Source organism: Panulirus ornatus, chromosome 32, assembly GCF_036320965.1.
Source record: "Panulirus ornatus isolate Po-2019 chromosome 32, ASM3632096v1, whole genome shotgun sequence".
Classification (NCBI taxonomy): Eukaryota; Metazoa; Arthropoda; class Malacostraca; order Decapoda; family Palinuridae; genus Panulirus; species Panulirus ornatus.
This window is the reverse complement of record NC_092255.1, coordinates 18,774,384-18,793,330: the sequence shown is the minus strand read 5'-3', so window position 1 is coordinate 18,793,330 and position 18,947 is coordinate 18,774,384. Positions and strand designations below refer to the sequence as shown.

General features: G+C 45.6%; 6 protein-coding genes and 1 pseudogene across 6 annotated transcripts in view; 4 read left to right on the top strand and 3 right to left on the bottom strand.

Annotated features, from left to right (window-relative positions):
- Window positions 1-18,947, bottom strand: part of LOC139759112 (ras GTPase-activating-like protein IQGAP1) — a 424,460-nt gene that overhangs the window by 254,649 nt on the left and 150,864 nt on the right. The window lies entirely within an intron of this gene.
- The window catches only part of LOC139759091 (uncharacterized), a 112,507-nt gene that overhangs the window by 28,769 nt on the left and 64,791 nt on the right, over window positions 1-18,947 (top strand). The window lies entirely within an intron of this gene.
- LOC139759100 (cuticle protein 6-like) lies at window positions 1,523-2,743 on the top strand. The gene is made up of 2 exons (XM_071681056.1): window positions 1,523-1,559; window positions 1,705-2,743. Exons 1-2 carry the CDS (start codon window positions 1,548-1,550, stop codon window positions 2,221-2,223), a joined length of 531 nt encoding a protein of 176 aa, XP_071537157.1. The 5' UTR covers window positions 1,523-1,547; the 3' UTR covers window positions 2,224-2,743.
- LOC139759322 (cuticle protein 7-like) lies at window positions 5,843-7,002 on the top strand. Its single transcript, XM_071681448.1, has 2 exons — window positions 5,843-5,912; window positions 6,024-7,002. Exons 1-2 carry the CDS (start codon window positions 5,901-5,903, stop codon window positions 6,540-6,542), a joined length of 531 nt encoding a protein of 176 aa, XP_071537549.1. The 5' UTR covers window positions 5,843-5,900; the 3' UTR covers window positions 6,543-7,002.
- LOC139759321 (uncharacterized) lies at window positions 10,064-11,298 on the top strand (annotated as a pseudogene).
- LOC139759320 (uncharacterized) lies at window positions 13,426-14,669 on the bottom strand. Its single transcript, XM_071681447.1, has 2 exons — window positions 14,599-14,669; window positions 13,426-14,457 (listed from the first exon to the last, which is right to left on the bottom strand). Exons 1-2 carry the CDS (start codon window positions 14,608-14,610, stop codon window positions 13,918-13,920), a joined length of 552 nt encoding a protein of 183 aa, XP_071537548.1. The 5' UTR covers window positions 14,611-14,669; the 3' UTR covers window positions 13,426-13,917.
- On the bottom strand, window positions 17,341-18,600 carry LOC139759319 (uncharacterized). Its single transcript, XM_071681446.1, has 2 exons — window positions 18,564-18,600; window positions 17,341-18,419 (listed from the first exon to the last, which is right to left on the bottom strand). The coding sequence occupies exons 1-2, from the start codon at window positions 18,573-18,575 to the stop codon at window positions 17,643-17,645; spliced, it is 789 nt and encodes a 262-aa protein (XP_071537547.1). The 5' UTR covers window positions 18,576-18,600; the 3' UTR covers window positions 17,341-17,642.

Sequence of the window (18,947 nt, the reverse complement as noted above, 5' to 3'; positions counted from 1 at the left end):
ATGTGGAAATCCAATGTGAAAAATTGCCATAGTAGACGTGGAATGTTTAGTGCTGGCTGAACATATGATACTTTGCTGAACACCCTGATAAGAAATTTATCTATCAGTCGAGGGCATTCTGTAGCCTCGGTAAATGATATGCATGACCAAATTTACGAACCACCTTTGTGGATGAGAGCAATCATGAAACCCTACAGTGGCAGTCATTATTAATTTACAAACAGTCTTGACATAATTTACAACCATATCTTTTTTAAGTCATTATCAATTTACAAACAGTCTTGACATAATTTACAACCATATCTTTTTTAAGTCATTATCAATTTACAAACAGTCTCAACATAATTTACAACCATATCTTTATAAGTCATTATCAATTTACAGTCTTAACATGATTTACAACCATATCTTTTTCTTAACATCATTTACAAACACGACACTCGACTGTAAATTACGAGCCGAAATTAATACAAGCGAATCTCGAGAAAGTGGCGTTCCATTCCTCATACCTTGAGTCAGTCATTTCTGCCAAAGGTACAGAGGCTGCAACGAACACTGGAACAAGGAAATGACCACCTGGACCGGGAGGAAGTTCAGCTGAAGGTCCTATGGCCTAGATAACACCAAAACGATGTCTCAGTCTCGACCAGATACCAATGAATCCAGAGGGACATATTTTCAAGATCATTAACAGGTATAAACTTTAATCTTTCTCCCTTACGACCATCACAAAAAAAAGAAAATATAAGGACTTTAGGTTTCAATTTCTTACCCAATGAATTCTTTATGTATCAACGTGTAAAAAAAAGAGGTAGGAAACTCGACACATTAAGATGCAATGGTGTCTTTAACTGCCGGTTTAGAGTCTTGGATCCCTTAAGCATTTGCCCATCTATACCTGCACTACAGGATCAGTGGAAAGGTTACTTGCGTCCCATACGCGGTCAGTTAAAAAACACGACCACATCTCTTGCCTGTGTCTGTGAGTCTTCAAATGGAATGAACGAACCTTTGTGTTCGCTCCCCCAGAGCAGATCCCATGTGAGTTGCAGAGGCAATCAGCAACACAAACATTACTACAGACTTCTCTCTGTAGTGTTATAGTGTATGTTTCCATTAATATGATACTTGGAATCACAATAACTAGAATCATTCTCAGTAGCAATCTACCCCGCAAATAAAAAGCCTTATATATATATATATATATATATATATATATATATATATATATATATATATATATATATATATATATATATATGATTTTAAAATTGATCACGCCTGAAGAGATTTCAAGTAATATCTAGACATCCTATATTTTCTTTATATTTTATCAGGGAATAGTGTTCGTCACTTCATAGGAGCAAAAGGTTATGTACATTAACAGTACTGCCATGCATAGGTAAATCATTAAGTAGACTACACCCTTATTTCTTACCACCTTTTTTTCCACCATCCAGGTAGGTAATTTAGATTGCCTCAGCTGGTATATAAGACGTGGTCACAGCAGCCACCAGCAGACAGCTCCTCCCTCCTCCTGTGTCAACATGAACGCTCTGGTAAGTCCATCTTTCTAATACTTTAGTTTTTAGAGGTTTAAAAGAGCGCACACCAGATCAGTTATAGTGATGATATCTATACGAATAACATGAATCATTGTATGATAGACAGTGCAATAACACACGCCAACTGTTATCATTGCAGACAGTGTTTTCTCTTGCGGTCGTTGCTGTGTGCAGCGGTGCCCAGCTGCCATGGTTTCCAGGAATGTATGGCGCGTACCCCGGTTTCCACCCATGGTACAGGAGTGGTATGCCACTCATGCCTCAACCCACCATGAAGGCTATGGCTCCCGCACCCATGGCTTACAACATGGCTCCCTTCGCCTCTATGGCACCTATTCACTCCCAGTATGGTGCACAGAACGAGTTCGGTCAGTATTCCTTCGGCTACAACGCTGGCTTCAGCGCCCGCAATGAGATGCGTGACGCCTTCGGCAATGTGCGTGGCTCATACAACTACCTGGACGCCGACGGTAAGGTGCAGACCCAGCACTACGTAGCCGATGCCCTGGGCTACCGTGTGGCCGGCACCAACCTGCCTGAAGCTCCCGCCCCAGCTGTCCCCGAGTACACTCCGGAGGTCGCCGCCGCTAGGGCCGCCCACCAGGCAGCTCACAGCGAGGCTGCAGCTGCCGCCGCTGCCACACCTGCTACCCAGTAGAGGTCCTGCGTTATGCTCGCCTCCAAAGCCAACTCTTTCCCCCGCTTTTCTTACGTCTTCTCTACTCCAGTGAGTCCAGCTCTTCCTTAAACCACCGCCTTCCATACCGACGCCACAGGCCTCTCGACACCATTGGTCTTGCTGGCATCAGCTACGTCGTCCCCGCCGACCTTGCTACCGCCAATGACGCTGAGTTCAGCTTCGAACTCATACCAAGTCATGCTGTCTACTACAACATGGACTAGTGGCTTACACCAGCCAGAGCCCCGCTGTCTACTGCTACCTGGTCTACGTGTGTAGAGCACCTGTCATGAAGGACCTGCTCCCCTGACTGATATATAGGGAACACCAAAGACTCTCATTGATTTAAAAGAAGGTCTAAAGCATATCATGAGGGTTAGGGACTTCAAGGCAGGTGTTGACACACCTTTATGACCATCCAGGTACCTACACTGAGATCATGTTGACCAGACCTGATGAAATCTTCATTTTCTTTCACGAATAAAGTATTTTGTCATATTTCCCTGATTTCTATGAAAACCTCGGGCCTGAAGGTGGTAATATGACCACGACTTCTTCCTCTTAAAGTTGAGCTTCGAATAAAGAAATGTAGAAATAGCCAAATTTATAGAAACAACAGTGGATATTTCCTATCCATGTTTTGCCATGTCTTTCTTTCACCTGTCCCGATCTTGATATACAATATCCCAACAAATTGGTACAGTCAACACACAGACCATACAAGAGAGAATCATAAGCTTCCTGCGTTTGTTTAGATATCTTGATACAGAACAAACAAACCTCTGGTGTTTCATCGTCCAGAAAAGAGTTCTTGAAGGTCTAAAAAATCAAATCAATAACACATATTCTCTGAAACATGATGATGAAATTGATGGAAAAATCTTTTTCAGGGGGAAATTATCACCTTGTTAAGAAAAGCGGTGATATATGCTACGTTTTCTTAGCACTACTGATACAGAAACTACAAATAAGTATAATTTTATACTTATTTGTAGTTTCTGTATCAGTAGTGCTAAGATGCCCCTGCACAGCTGTTCTCTCCTTGGCATAGCGCCAGTGCACCTCCCGCCATCCTTCACTGCTGTACACACACTACCAGTACACCTCCGACCATCCTTCACTGCTGCACTACACACCACCAGTACACATCCCACCATCCTTCACTGCTCTCAACACACTACCAGTACACCTCCCACCATCCTTCACTGCTCTCTACACACGACCAGTACACCTCTTACACCTCCCCCTTAGCTAGAGAAGAATGAGGACTCTTCCAGTGTATGAACACATCTACCATCTCTCTTTAGATGTATCTCTTCTTTACCCCATGATCATGCTGCTGCTCTCTCTCTCTCTCTCTCTCTCTCTCTCTCTCTCTTACTACTATTAGTCTGGCCAGAAAGAAGTGAACCTGTACCATGCGATTAACTAATGCTTCCCCTAGTTTTTATGTGAAGTCCAGCCACTCTGCGATTGACCGTTGTGATCCATCCTCATTTCCTCGTATAGCACAGATGTGGAATTTCCTTCTTTCGTCTTCTCTATTCATGAGTTTTCCCATTCGTAAGAATACGTTCAACAAACTTCTGAGAAGCAAAAGTCAGTATGTCGCACAGATAAGCTGACCACAGGAGCGAGGTACATAATTCTTCTCATAATTTCCACTTTCCCCAAATGGCAACAACTGGGTCCCATTCTTGACCGAGCTAAGACGGGATGAGAGAGAGAAAAAAAGGAAGAGAGGAAATATGAGGAGAAAAGTTAAACCGACTTCCACCATTCGCAGTGGGTATTCTGGACACCAATAACTGGGACTGTGTATTCTGATTCAGTACACCCACGGTGCCATAACCCGGTACAGTACACCCTTAAACACACCACGTTGATACACACTGTGGCTATATCCACCACCCAAATCAAGGCACACAGAGAAATACCATATCATGAAGTAATATGGGCAAGCAGGCCAGAAGCAATACACCTAAGATCTTGCTTTCAGGGCGGGCCAAATACGATCCATACTAACTCTCTACACCCATATGTTACACCTTGTTGTGGATGAACAGCTGGGTTGACTTTGGACCGACGGCCGCAACCAGGATTCGAACCTATACGCTCGACCTTGAGCGGCCCGTGAATGCGTCAGGGTCAGGAACTCCAAACCCCTACATATATAGAGGATAGCGAGACGATGGTGGGCGAGACACTGAGGCAAAATGGCTAAGACATACGACTAATGACAAGGGGCCAAAACAGCTTTTTCCCCCTCACCATACATGGTAATATCATAAGCTACAGCGACCAGTTTTGTCAGATGTGAACCACTGGGTCATAAAATCATGATGGGAATCGTTATTGATGACCCACACCGGTATCTGAGTGTGGCTTATATTGACCCTGGAGATCTCGCTCCCCATCTGGTAACCCAACTCCCCCCCGCCACAGTGGAGGACAACAGCAGAGGCCCAAGCCACATTCTTGTCTTACATAATACACAGACACATGGTTGGGTTCGTAAGGTCCTAGAAATCACTATATATGTAAAACTTTGTTTCATCAGCCGCTCCTGCTTCACCTGTCGCTCCTACTTCACCTGTCGCTCCTGCTTCACCTGTTGCTCCAGCTTCACCTGTCACTCCTGCTTCACCTGCCGCGCCTGACACACAGGCAACACAACCCAGACTGATCACAATATCCTCCTCTGGAGGTTGTGAGGTTCATATCCGCTGGTGTGATCTGGATGGAAGAGCTGTCAAGTTTAGTGAAATCTGTAACTTTCATGACTTCGTCGAAGGTAATCTCATATTTTCTGTTTCATGCATTAGGAAGACTGACTGATCCATGTGTTAACCATGGAACGAGATCAAGCATGAGACTCACAGCATTGTTGAGCGTGATCTAACGTTGGTAGACGGTCACCGTGGCTGGGCTTCGTCTGGCTCTTCATAAACTGTCGGTCAGTGCCGCCAGCAGTGTTCAAAATGTTTAAGCTTAAGATTATTGCTGAGTCTGTTTTGCCTTAGCAACACAAATCGTGGCATCAAGCCAGGTGTGCGGATGCTAAGGCTGCCTCAAATTAGGGACGCAGGTGACGGTCTGGAAGGGAATGGAAGCTGATAGTCCCACCTCACCTTCTCCAATAACACAGGACGATGTCTCAGTCCACTTAACGTCTCGACGAGACACTGATGCATTTCGTGAGAGATTTGTTTACAGGATCATGAACAAGCATCAACTGACATCCATATCTTATACAACAATCTGAGAATTATCTTGGTAATATGGACTCAAGATTTCCGTTTCTACAGACGGAATTATGACCGATTACCAGAACCAGTTAAACCAAAGAATGATCCTTCAGCTGTGATGGTGTCTTTACTTAGGGTCCAGTGGTTCGATCCTAAATGTTTGCCCCACTGAACCTCTATACGGGATCCTCGAATACGTTTACCTGATTCCCATAGGACAGAAAAAACTGGAACAGTTTTTGTAAGAAATGTTCTTCCGCACTGACGTAAGTTCGTACAGACCCCGCCCTGAACGCACATGTATATTTTTTGATCATCCAGGTGCGGGGTAAGGATATCCCCAACAGGTATATAAGACGTGGTCACAGCGGCCACCAGCAGACAGCTCCTCTCTCCTCCTGTGTCAACATGAACGCTCTGGTGAGTTCCCTCTTACTATTGCTCCAGCTTTTATCATTTTGTAATGATGCACGACACTGTAGATGGTGATTATATGATACTATCATAGTCGATCTTGTATTATCATTGCAGACAGTGGTTTCTCTTGCGGTCGTTGCTGTGTGCAGCGGGGCTCAGCTGCCATGGTATCCAGGACTCTATGGTGCCCACCCCGGTCTCCACTCATGGTACAGAAGTGGTCTGCCACTCATGCCTCAACCCACCATGAAGGCTATGGCTCCCGGTCCTATGGCTTACAACATGGCTCCCTTCGCTTCCATGGCACCTATCTACTCCCAGTATGGTGCCCAGAACGAATTTGGCCAGTACGCCTTCGGCTACAACGCTGGTTTCAACGCTCGCGCTGAGACACGTGACGCCTTCGGCAATGTGCGTGGCTCATACAACTACCTGGACGCCGACGGTAAGGTGCAGACCCAGCACTACGTAGCCGATGCCCTGGGCTTCCGTGTGTCCGGCACCAACCTGCCTGAGGCTCCCGCCCCAGCTGTCCCCGAGTACACTCCTGAGGTCGCCGCCGCCAGGGCCGCTCACCAGGCAGCTCACAGCGAGGCTTCAGCTGCCGCCGCTGCCACCCCTGCGACTCAGTAGAAATACTACGTTCTCGCCACCTCCAAAGCCGACCCTTTCCTCCACTTTACCAATGGCTTCTCTACTACCCTGAACTTTGCCTGTCCTGGACTTCGTTATTCCATGCACGGCCGCCCTCCCTACCTACATTTCATGCTGTTGCCTCCCCTATGGCCGTCCTGAGCCCTCCTCCCTGTACGACTCTGCTTTCTACCGAAGAGAAAAAGGGCCAACGAACAACCATGACCCCCCCTCTGTCTACCTGCTACCTGGTCTGGGTGTGTAGAGCACCTGCCATGAAGGTCTGAATCTCTGAGTGACACAGAGGCAACCCTGGAGTTGAGATGATCCACAAGAGTAACAGACTTCATACCGTGTGTTGACGCGCCTTTATGACCAAGCAAGCACTTCAGTAAGCTCATGTTGACCCAACATCAAATCTATTTTTTTTCTATTTAATGAATAAAGGATTATATCGATACACTTCCCTCATTTCTATCAACCTACAACAATAAGATGATACATGTCTTTGACTTCCTTTTTTTTTGATATGAGTGAGTGTTTTTATCAGGAAAATATAAACTACCAACATTATTTACCGACATGTTTATGGAAACGTCATAGTTAATATTTTCCTTCATTCTATAGCACATGGGTTTGACTTCTTCCCTCCAAAGATATTTCAACAGAAAGATATTCTCACTGTACAGGAAAAACATATTAGGAGGTAAACAGTTCTTGAGCTTAGGTTTGTTGGGAAATAACGATCCAGTTTCTAGATAATATAGGCTATAGAATGTGGCCCAGTCCAGGTGTTGGAGCTGGCACACAAGCAGCCATCTCTTGGAAGAAGAAACTGAAGTAATGTCTATAGAAATGGGAATGAAACACAACGCCAGCGTAAGGCAATGGTGGCCCAAGATAGACGGGTTCCTTTGAGACCTCATACTATATAGAGTACAGAGGTAGTGGATGAACCTCTCATGATATATAAACAGTGATTCAAACAAGGACGATTCAATCCTCTGTATAAACGGTGCAACTCTTCCTACGCACGTATATAATCGTGTTAGAAAACAAACTCTAGTCTTTTGTAAGAAGACTTAGCTACCTGCGTCATGAGGGTGTCCATGACAGATTAAAACTACGGTTGGTAGCAGACATGTAGAGCAAGTGTTGGGGTCATAGCGTCATCAGAGAGAGAGAGAGAGAGAGAGAGAGAGAGAGAGAGAGAGAGAGAGAGAGAGAGAGAGAGAGAGAGAGAGAGAGAGAGAGAGAGAGAGAGAGAGGTATGAAGGGTTTTAAGAAAGTGAAGTAGGCAGATATCGAGTTACGAGGCATTGAAGTTAACAAGATTGCGATGTGCTCTATGGTGAAATGAACGAGTCGTAGGTGAACAGATAGTCTGGACGAGGCGAGACAAGACGGAGGAAAAGAAAGTGGAGCGGAACAAGTAACAAATACTCGAATTCGAACGTGGTTTACAGAGGTCGCGGATGTAACCCTCCCCACCTCTGATTCCCATATGCAAACCTCTCCTGCTGGAGAGCAACAGCAGTGGTACTGTTCACATTATTGTCTTCCAAAATGTACAAACGCCTGATTTTCCACAGTGATCCAAAGATGGCTATAGGGCCATGAAAACCTTTATTTCCCATGCCTTCCCGGACAACCGATCACAATGTCCTTCCCTTAAGGGATGAGGATAAGATACAGAAATTCTATTGAAGCTACGAGGCTTTACGGCCGGCTTCGAACCTAATTTCGAAGCTTCGATTGTTTGGGGTGTTTTAGCGGCCGGACATCTTCCACATAAACATATTCCCCCACTACATGACACATGATCCGACTCCCTGCACGGCCCTTCCTTCCCTCTCCCTAACCAGTCCTTGAAAGGCACATCCTCTCTCCCGAGTCCCACATGGCCATTCCCTCTACCGACCCCTAGCACACACCCTCCCCTTTCCTACCCTTCCCAGTGGTCTGTCTGGTTTCCGACCTTCGTGGTTTGTGCCGCACACAATCCACACAGACACTTGCTACGATATGAATAGACTAATAGAATACATTACCTGGGAAGTCCTCAATGGGAAAAGTTAGCATTGTGATGTTTAGCCATCATTTCTGCCAAGTCTAAATCCTATCCATGTTGTCTTTTCGGAATTCACTTGTGTCACGTAGTTTACAGATGGCCACAATATTGCTCCATTATAGCTATATCTGGATGGAGTTTCGCAAAGTGATACGCATATAACATGCAATTTCGGAGACAATATACAATTCAGGATTTAGTCACATGTGATTGCCTCTTCTTTACATAGAAATACAGCAAAACTCAGACCCATGTATAAAGAATAGTACAAGATGAAAGAACAAAGAAGATCAGCCCTGAGACTCACCGTTACCACCATATAAGAGTAACGTGTCTTAAATGTATTATACCAAAATACAACGGCAGAATAACCTCAGCAATCGCCTTTGATCCACCTATAGAAAGTAGCGTCCATAGCCTCTGCAGTGGCCACTAACATACCATTGTTGAGCGTGAGCTAATGCTGGTAGACGGTCACCGTGGCTAGGCTTCGTCTGGCTCTTCACAAACCGATTTCCAGTGACGCCAGCAGAAGCATGTGTGTGTGTGTGTGTGTGTGTGTGTGTATGTGTGTGTGTGTGTGTGTGTGTGTGTGTGTGTTTTCAGCCTTCTACTATTGCTAAATTTGCCGAGGCTTCGCAGTACAAAGTGTTCAAAAAGTAGTTTTTGCGAAGGATACTTTATCTTAAAGTTGGAAAACAAAAATATGACTGTCAGGGTTGGCGAGCGTGCATGCATGCATGTTAAGGCTGTCCCACATAAGGAGTTAAGATCCCAGGTGAATTGAAGGTCCCTACACACATTACCTAATAACACGAGGTAATGGTGTCTCAGTCCACTTACGTCTCACCCAGACACTAATGAATTTGTTGGCAAGTATATCCAGGATCTTTACCAAGTATCAGTCAATATGTGTACGTCTGACGACAATTCTCTGTTTTTACTAATATATTTTTTGACTGATATGTATCACCGTGAAAGTTGGGGAAAAAAATAAACTTGTCGATAGTTTGGTCATGTTTTATCGTTGTCTCTACTCTAGGTCAGATATCCTACGTGTAAGAACGAAGCAATGATATGGTTTTCCCAAAATCGGATGCAATTTTTTCTTTTCCTGCAGGTTTCTGACCGTATTTCGAGAGGGACCAAGTAAATCAATCTCTTTTCCAGAGAAAAACACTCCTTGTAGTGGTTACTTTCTTAACCATAATGAAGCACCCCCTCTGATGCCTACAACGTAATCATATATGAATGCTCCTTACTTGCTCAGAGAAGCAGTATAGTAAGACATCGTAATCACCCATACGTAAAAGCAAAAAGTTATGTATAAATTAACGGTATTTCCATACGAAGGTAAACCCGGTCAGGCCTTACCCTCTTTTTACCTCATCCAGGTAGGAAGGTTAAGATGCTTCAGCTGGTATATAAGCCGTGGTCACAGCGGCCACCAGCAGACAGCTCCTCCCTCTTGTGTCAACATGAACGCTCTGGTGAGTCCGATCTTGCTAATCCCATAGTTTTCACGGGTTTGAAATAATGCATGACATAGTAGGCACATATCAATGGGGATTACACGATAATGCTGAAGTAGCTTTATGAGAAATAGTCATAATAAATGTCAACTGTTATCATTGCAGAAGGTGTTTACTCTTGCGGCCGTTGCTGCGTGCAGCGTGGCCCAGCTGCCATTCCATCCAGGACTCTATGGTGCGTACCCCGGTTTCCACCCATGGTACAGGAGTGGTATGCCACTCATCCCACAACCCACCATGAAGGCTATGGCTCCCATACCTGGTCCTTACAACATGGCTCCCTTCGCCTCTATGGCACCTATTCACTCCCAGTATGGTGCTCAGAACGAATTTGGTCAGTATTCCTTCGGCTACAACGCTGGCTTCAGCGCCCGCAATGAGATGCGTGACGCCTTCGGCAATGTGCAAGGATCATTCAACTACCTGGACGCCGACGGTAAGGTGCAGACCCAGCACTACGTAGCTGATGCCCTGGGTTACCGTGTGTCCGGCACCAACCTGCCTGAGGCTCCCGCTCCTGCTGTCCCCGAGTACACTCCCGAGGTCGCCGCCGCTAGGGCCGCCCACCAGGCAGCTCACAACGAGGCCACAGCTGGCACTCGCCAGAGGCGCTCTGTTATGGTCGCCCCCAACGCCACCCCTTTCCACCGCTTTTCCTATGGCTTCCATCTCCCATGAACTTCCCCCACCCTGCCATGATGGGCTCCGCTCTTCCCTACAGTGCTGGCTTCCCCGCCTACGCCGCAGCCCCAGGCTTCATGCCCTACGCTGGTCACCCCGCCCTCACCTACGGCTCCGCCGCCCCAGCTGCTCCCCTTGACGCTGAGGTCCTCCGTGTTGAAAACAACCCAAATCACGCTGTCTCCTACCGTGTGTACTAGTGGCGTCCAGCAGCCACACTCCCGCTGTCTCCTGCTACCTGGTCTAGGCGTGTAGAGCATCTGTCATGGACGACTTGCTTTGATCGACTAAAGGAAAGTCCAAACCAGACTGTGAAGGATTGTAGGATAAATCTTTAGTTGTCATAAGAAAGTCAAAGTCCAAAACACATGTTGATACGCCATTACGACCAAGCAGATATTGCACAAGCTTAATCATGTTGAAGTAGTAGGATATAATCTTAATTTTCTCTAACGAATAAAAAGAATTACGTGTACAATTTCCTGGTTTTTCTCAACTTTTGGTTATCGCTCCTTTCTTACAGAATTGTGGTTCAATGACGAATATGTAGAAACTGTTAGTATCATTCACTCTAATACCGAAATATCTGAATTTTTTTCCTCGTTTCTACATTCTAATGACTGTTGATGTATCAAAAACATTCTTAATTTTTCTAACTTTCCCACCTATGAACAAACGAACAATGGTCTCATTTGCATCCTTATATATATATATATATATATATATATATATATATATATATATATATATATATATATATATATATATTTATAGTGCCTAAAAAACTATATACCACTGATCTTATCTCTGTCGCACCCCTTAGCGTTCAGGTCCCATTCCGCAAAATCATCCTTCATCTAAAACTTCAATGCCCTCCTTGGTCTTCCCCCTTTCCCTTAGGTCCCTTAACTCTTGACACATAGATCCTCTTCGTGAGTCTCTCATCACTCATCCTTCCTATACGCATACCCTGGCCGGCCTTCTCAATTAGTCTACTCCCACCACCAAACACCACACTGACATACATTACTGACATGATCAACCTACGTAGTGCCTCATACCATCCTGAGGTATATCTAACTACCAGCACATTCACCATCTGAGACAGGATGGTTTCACTGTGACACTGAATAGAGGATGGAGAGATCTAGGTAGCTGGGATTGGATGTGGCATTGGATGGAAAACAATAAAGGGTGACTAGGTTCTAAGAGCATTAAGAGTGTGTGGAAGAAGCAAGTGTTTGTGTAGTGAAACTTGAATACGTTTGCAGGTACAGTAGACACCGAAAGGGTTATGCACGACAGAGTCCCGCCCCTTGCATGCAAAAGAGAGGAGAGGAGTGGATTTTCTGGAAATGGAATGCCTAAATATGATATGTGGCATGAGGCTGTCTGGTTGTGCAAGGTGTGACAGTTACAAAGATGTGGTGTGGTAACAAGCGAAGTCTGATAGCGGGGACAGACTAGTGTGTGCTGACATGGTCCAGGCATATCGAAAATATGGCTGAATAGAGTGTGACAATGAGGATATACGTCTCATTTAATGGGAAGAGCAAAGGACAAGGAAGCTAGAGAAGGATATTGAAGAATGGATTGAAATGGTATCAGATTCTCTCGTGATAACCAAAGCTTCATCATCAGATTCTTTATAGTCTAGTTTAGATGATCTTCTTAAGGTATTAATGTCGTCAGTATTGCATCTCCAGACCTCTTTGAGCTCCACCGACTCAGATCTAGCTCAGTATGCTGGAAGGCGCCTTGCAGGAGCGCTTCCAGAGCCAAAGCAATTAACTTCATAGGTATATCTAGTTCTGGCGAGGTAGGCACCTGGAACAAAGGAGTCCGCTTGTGCCCAAGACCTCAGTAACCTGCCTGTGGCAGTGCAGTGATCTTACCAGTAGCCTCTGGGTCGCCTCCCTATGTATTCCACAGTGCCATATCAAGTGAAGTCCACCGAACATGATGGCATCCTTGTTCTTTGCCATGCGTATCGGTCCAATTCCATTCAGAATCCTTTTCTTTTGGCCAGACACAGAGTGTGGTGCATCCAAGGCCTTTACTAGAATGTGCATGGGGATGAGGGCCATTGTAGCTTTGTGTTGCACATTCATCCTATGGTTGATCAAGGGAGCCGGAGCTGTTTTCTCTTGAACTCATGTCCTCTGGGGTGACCGGCAGCCTGTTCAGTTTTCTGAATGTAATGGCATTGCTCACGAACGTTCTGTATGGTGATAGCATATCTCCATGACCTCAGAACACTTAATGGACACTTTGAGTCATACGCTTTTGAGAGTCGTATTGTAGAGACTTGGTCCTAAGCCGCGCGACAACAATACCTTGCTGTCTACCTGTCAGTAGTTGGACTACGTAGAGGTGTGTGTGTGTGTGTGTGTGTGTGTGTGTATGTGTGTGTGTGTGTACAGAAAGACCGAAACCATGTGCAGAAGCATAGAAAATACCAACAATACTTTTTTGACTAAAGAGATCAGTGAAATATATTTGTAGGTTGTATCATTTTCTTGATCAAAACCCAAGCAATACTAAGAAGATAAGTCATTGCCACATATAACCTCTTCGAGGTTGATAAAAACAAGGAAAGTATATCGATAATCGTTTATTCAAGAAGAATGAGAATAGATATCACAAAGACAGATCAACATGAGGTTCATGCGTTATCCCCTTGGTCATAAAGATGTGTCAACACTTAGTATCAATCAGGCAATAAGTCCTCCATGACAGGTGCTCTACACACCTAGACCAGGTAGCAAGAGACAGCAGAACAGAGTCTGTTCAACGACACTCACTCCCTGTGCTAGTTGACAGCTCAATACGGGTCGTGAAATTCAGGGGAGAGAGGCTTCGGACGGCAAGTTGGGCGGCGGTGTCGCTCACGGTGACGGTGGCAGCGTCAGCGACTAAAGTGAGGTTCGAGTAGTGTAGGCGGTGAAGCCATGAGATGCAGTGAGGTACGGTAGAGAGGTGAGGGAATCGTTGAGGGAAGAGAGGAGGCAGGGTGGGGTTGTCGGAGTTCAGGAAGCCGAAGGAAGAGCAAAGGAAGAGTGTCAGCGTCGTTGGCCATAATGCAGCTCCTCTAGGGAGTCTTAGGGGAGGAAGAGGCGGCCTCGCTGTGAGCTGCCTGGTGGGCGGCCCTAGCGGCGGCGACCTCTGGAGTGTACTCGGGGACAGCTGGGGCGGGAGCCTCAGGCAGGTTGGTGCCGGCTACACGGTAGCCCAGGGCATCGGCAGTATAGTGCTGGGTCTGCACCTTACCGTCGGCGTCCAGGTAGTTGTAAAATCCTTGCACGTTGCCGAAGGCGTCACGCATCTCCTTGCGACTGCTGAGACCAGCGTTATAGCCGAAGGAATACTGACCGAACTCGTTCTGAGCACCATACTGGGAGTAGATAGGTGCCATAGAAGCGAAGGGAGCCATGTTGTAAGGCATGGGTGCGGGAGCCATACCCTGGATGTTTACAGCTTCAATTGGCATAGCCTTCATGGTAGGTTGAGGCATGAGTGGCATACCACTCCTGTACCATGGGTGGAGACCGGGGTACGCGCCATACATTCCTGGAAACCATGGCAGCTGGGCACCGCTGCACACAGCAACGACCGCAAGAGAAAACACTGTCTGCAATGATAACAGTTGAGTTAATACTATTTCACCTAAAATAGTTGCGTTTATTTACATAAATGACGTTATCATATGCCTGCTCACGTGTACATTATTTCAAACATCTGAAAACTAAAATATTAGTAAGATGTAGCTTACCAGAGCGTTCATGTTGACACAGGAGGGAGGAGCTGTCTGCTGGTGGACGCGGTGACCGCGTCTTATATACCTGCGCGAGCTGCCTAAAATCCCACCTGGGTGATCAAAAAAGAGATCAGCATGAAGGGCGGGGTCTGCACGAATTTACATAAGTCTGGAAGACCAAATCAATTTCCGTACGCTCTTCCAGTTTTTATTTACTGGATGGGGTATGGGATACAGGTAACCTTTTCAAGACTCCTGCATGACAGGTTTAGAGGGACACACACATACACACTCGGGATCCAGCCATTGCACGAAGGGTAAAGACGCCTTCAGGACCAAATGATCTTATTGATCTCTTTCTAAATTTTTCACCTCAATGAATAAAAATTCTGTCTGCAAAAAAAATGAAGTAGAAATGGAGTAGAAATGATTAGAGTGTAATCAAATGGATGTAGGACGCATACAATTGTCAGTTAATATCTATTGATAATACTGAGATACGCCTCACTAAATCCGCCAGTGTATGGTTGAGACGTAAGTGGACGGATACATCGTCCTGTGTTATTGAGTGATGTGAGTCAGGATCTTCAGCTGAGCTGGCGTCCAGACCGTCACATAGGCACTTTTTTTCTTTTGAATACGAGAGGCAACCTTAACAAGCACGACTATCAACATTTACAGTGATATTTACGTATACCATAGAGTTGGATCAGTTTAATGGTCTTTTGGTGTCCAGGAGGGCAAGTAAAATAAATATTCTAATGTCCTTTTAAGTATTCTTGGGCATCACTGGAAAACCAAGAGTTGGTTTATTCTAAGACAAAAACCATTGTCTGTTGAGTGAGAGATGATGTTTTTGGAAGAACAGATGGATAGTGAGACATCCAGGATCAATACAGACCCTATCCACATTCCAATATTAGTCATCAATAATGATTCTGCTTCGTTTTCGTTTGTGTTCGATCACGTTTTCGCCTATAAGCTCAGATTTAGTCAATAATTCCCACTAAGATGGACACATTCTAGTTGTGTTCAGTGCCTCTAAAACGCAACTTGTGTCTACTTCTCTTCCACACACCTCTCATATCTTTCCCATATCCTTTGATGGCGCTACAATGGAAGTGACATATGAGGACTGGATGAGTGCATGTACAGTGTTCCTGTATTTAGGCCATGGGGTGGAAATACATTCAAGTTCTAGAGATACAGATGTCTCATGGAAGGTCCCCACGAAGTTATGAAAAGAGGGTTCGACTTAGCTCCGGGACGTGCTCTTACAGGGATGTTAAGGCATGTGTGCGGGCGGGGAGGAGGATGTGCGCGGGCGGGGAGGAAGATGTGCGCGAGCAGGGAGGAGGAGAGGTGAGTGACTGACTCTAGGAGAAAGAGTGTCTCATCTGAGAATGTGGTGTCATCATGGTTGTATGTGGACGGGATAGCGGGTCTGCAGCACGTATAGGGCGGCCAGATGGCATAGGAGGTGTGGTAGTTCTTATGTATAAGCAAGTGACAAAGTCTGGGATATTGTGTAAACTGAGAAAGTTGAAACAAATGCGAGCAAAAGTAAGGATATGGGCTGTAGCAGAGGAGGTAATGCAGGATCGTTTGAGACTGATCTCAAATGGGGGAGAACTGGAGGAAATGGAGGCCCTTGGATACCTGGAAGTTGACATGGCAAAGGGTAGAATCGTGTGGGCTACGTTGGATCATAGGATTGGAAGATGGGGGGTCCACTGGCAGGCATGTGAAACAAGAGGCCGGTGTCGGGAAAAAGTAGATAGGGGTTGATGTGGATGTGGATGTGGATCTAGGGGTTGATGACGCAGGTTGATCATGTAAGGAATGACATCATTGAATTGTGATACTACAGTGAGTGCAGTGTGACTGAGAGAGGGTAATGACATCATTGAATTGTGATACTACAGTGAGTGCAGTGTGACTGAGAGAGGGTCAACCACGGTGTGCTGAAATGGTCAGGCAGATGAAAGAGATGAAAAATGATGAGACTAACTATATTGGATCTATATGTCAGACGAGGATGATAACAAAGAAGAGATGGGAGGATGCAGTGAATGAGGCTGTTATATGTGGAACGTACTGAAATCAAAGACTATGTGAGCTGCCTCATATGTCTTTGCTTAAGCCACTGCAGCACGTCGCTCCCTTTATAACAATCACCAAATTCATTCTATCCAATAGACTCACGCCCTCCTTAGTATTTAGGTCTGGGTAACCTAAGAGTTTTATCTATTCCACTCTACTATCTCCTCTTTAGGTTCCCCAAATACTTATGGCCATGTCTTTGTCAGTCTCTCATCACTCATCCTCTCCATGCACCCAAACAATTTTAGCAGAAACTAGTCGATCCTCTCCATCAGAATGTATTTACTACAGCATCACTCTTTCAGACTGTTATTTCCTACACTATGCATCCACCTTATGACCACATATTATCCTCTGGGATTCAATTTGCATCCGCTTCATAACCACATATTACCCTATGGCTTTTAATTTCCATCATTTTCCTATCCTTTGCGTTGAAGCCCAACAACTCACACCCATCAAGTCTGGTGTGGTTCATTATATCCTTGAATGTACCCATCTTTAGCCTACCAGTGTTCTGACCTCCAAAATACTTCTTAAAACTACCACGTTAAACATTCTCTTGGTTCGAAACCCATTTAAGTCAGGAATTAATACAGTATACATATATATATCATCTCTGAACCCAAAGTAGAGAAAAACGAGACATAATGTAGATTACTCTTTATTTATAAAAGGAAATAAAGATCACATTAAGGTGGGTCAACATGATCACGTTTGAGCAATACCTGCTTGGTCACAATGGCGTATCAACACCTGGTTTGATTTCTGATACTCTCATGATAGCCAAAGATTCATTATCATTTTCTTTAAAGTTTGATCTGGACATTTCTTTAATCAACAGAAGTCTTCGGTGTTGCATATATATCATCCTTAGAGTAATTCGTCCATGACAGGTGCTCTACACGCCTAGACCAAGTAGCAGGAGACAGCGGGATTTGGGTTCCTCTTGGCCACTAGTACACACGGTAGGAGACAGCGTGATTTGGGTTGTTTTCAACACGGAGGACCTCAGCGTCAAGTGGAGCAGCAGGGGCGGCGGAGCCGTAGGTGAGGGCGGGAAGACCAGCGTAGGGCATGAAGCCTGGGGCGGCGGCGTAGGCGGGGAAACCAGCACTGTAGGGAAGAGCGGAGCCCATCATGGCAGGGTGGGGGAAGTTCATGGGAGATGGAAAGCCATAGGAAAAGCGGTGGAAAGGGGTGGCGTTGGGGGCGACCATAAGGGAACGCTTCTGGCGAGTGCCAGCTGTGGCCTCAACGTGAGCTGCCTGGTGGGCGGCCCTAGCGGCGGCGACCTCTGGACTGTACTCGGGGACAGCTGGGGCGGGAGCTTCAGGCAGGTTGGTGCCGGCCACACGGAAGCCCAGGGCATCGGCCACGTACTGTTGGGACTGCATCTGGCCGTTGGCGTCCAGGTAGTTGAATGAGCCGCGCACATTGCCGAAGGCGTCACGCATCTCAGCACGAGCGTTGAAACCAGCGTTGTAGCCGAAGGCGTACTGGCCAAATTCATTCTGAGCACCATACTGGGAGTAGATAGGTGCCATGGAGGCGAAGGGAGCCATGTTGTAAGGACCAGGTATGGGAGCCATAGCCTTCATGGTGGGTTGTGGGATGAGTGGCATACCACTCCTGTACCATGGGTGGAGACCGGGGTACGCACCATAGAGTCCTGGATGGAATGGCAGCTGGGCCACGCTGCACGCAGCAACGGCCGCAAGAGTAAACACCTTCTGCAATGATAACAGTTGACATTTATTTTAGTATAAATACTCGTAAAATAATGGAACAACTTCACATAAGTTCTTCAGCATGTTAACCTCTTAGGTGTAGATTCTATCATATAGAAAATATACAGCTAGTAAGAAGGAACTTACCAGAGCGTTCATGTTGACACAGGAGGGAGGAGCTGTCTGCTGCTGGCTCCTGTGCCCAGCGTCTTATATACTAGCGGGAGCTGCCGAAAACTTTACCTGGATGATAAAAAATGAAGGGTGGGGTCCGTGTGGATTTACATATCCATGGAAGTACTGTTAATTCATATAACATTTTTCTTGTACTTATCAGTGATTATCATGTACTGATAAGCTACTTAACGTGGTAAGCAATATCAGTATCATGATAATCATTTTGTGCCTCCATCATTTCAAATCTTTACAGGGTTGGTAAATCTAAGAACATAAAACTCAGTTGTACTTTATAAGACCAGGTTGATATTACAATTAGAGTTATTTTGGCCAACGACGTTATTTCATTATGTC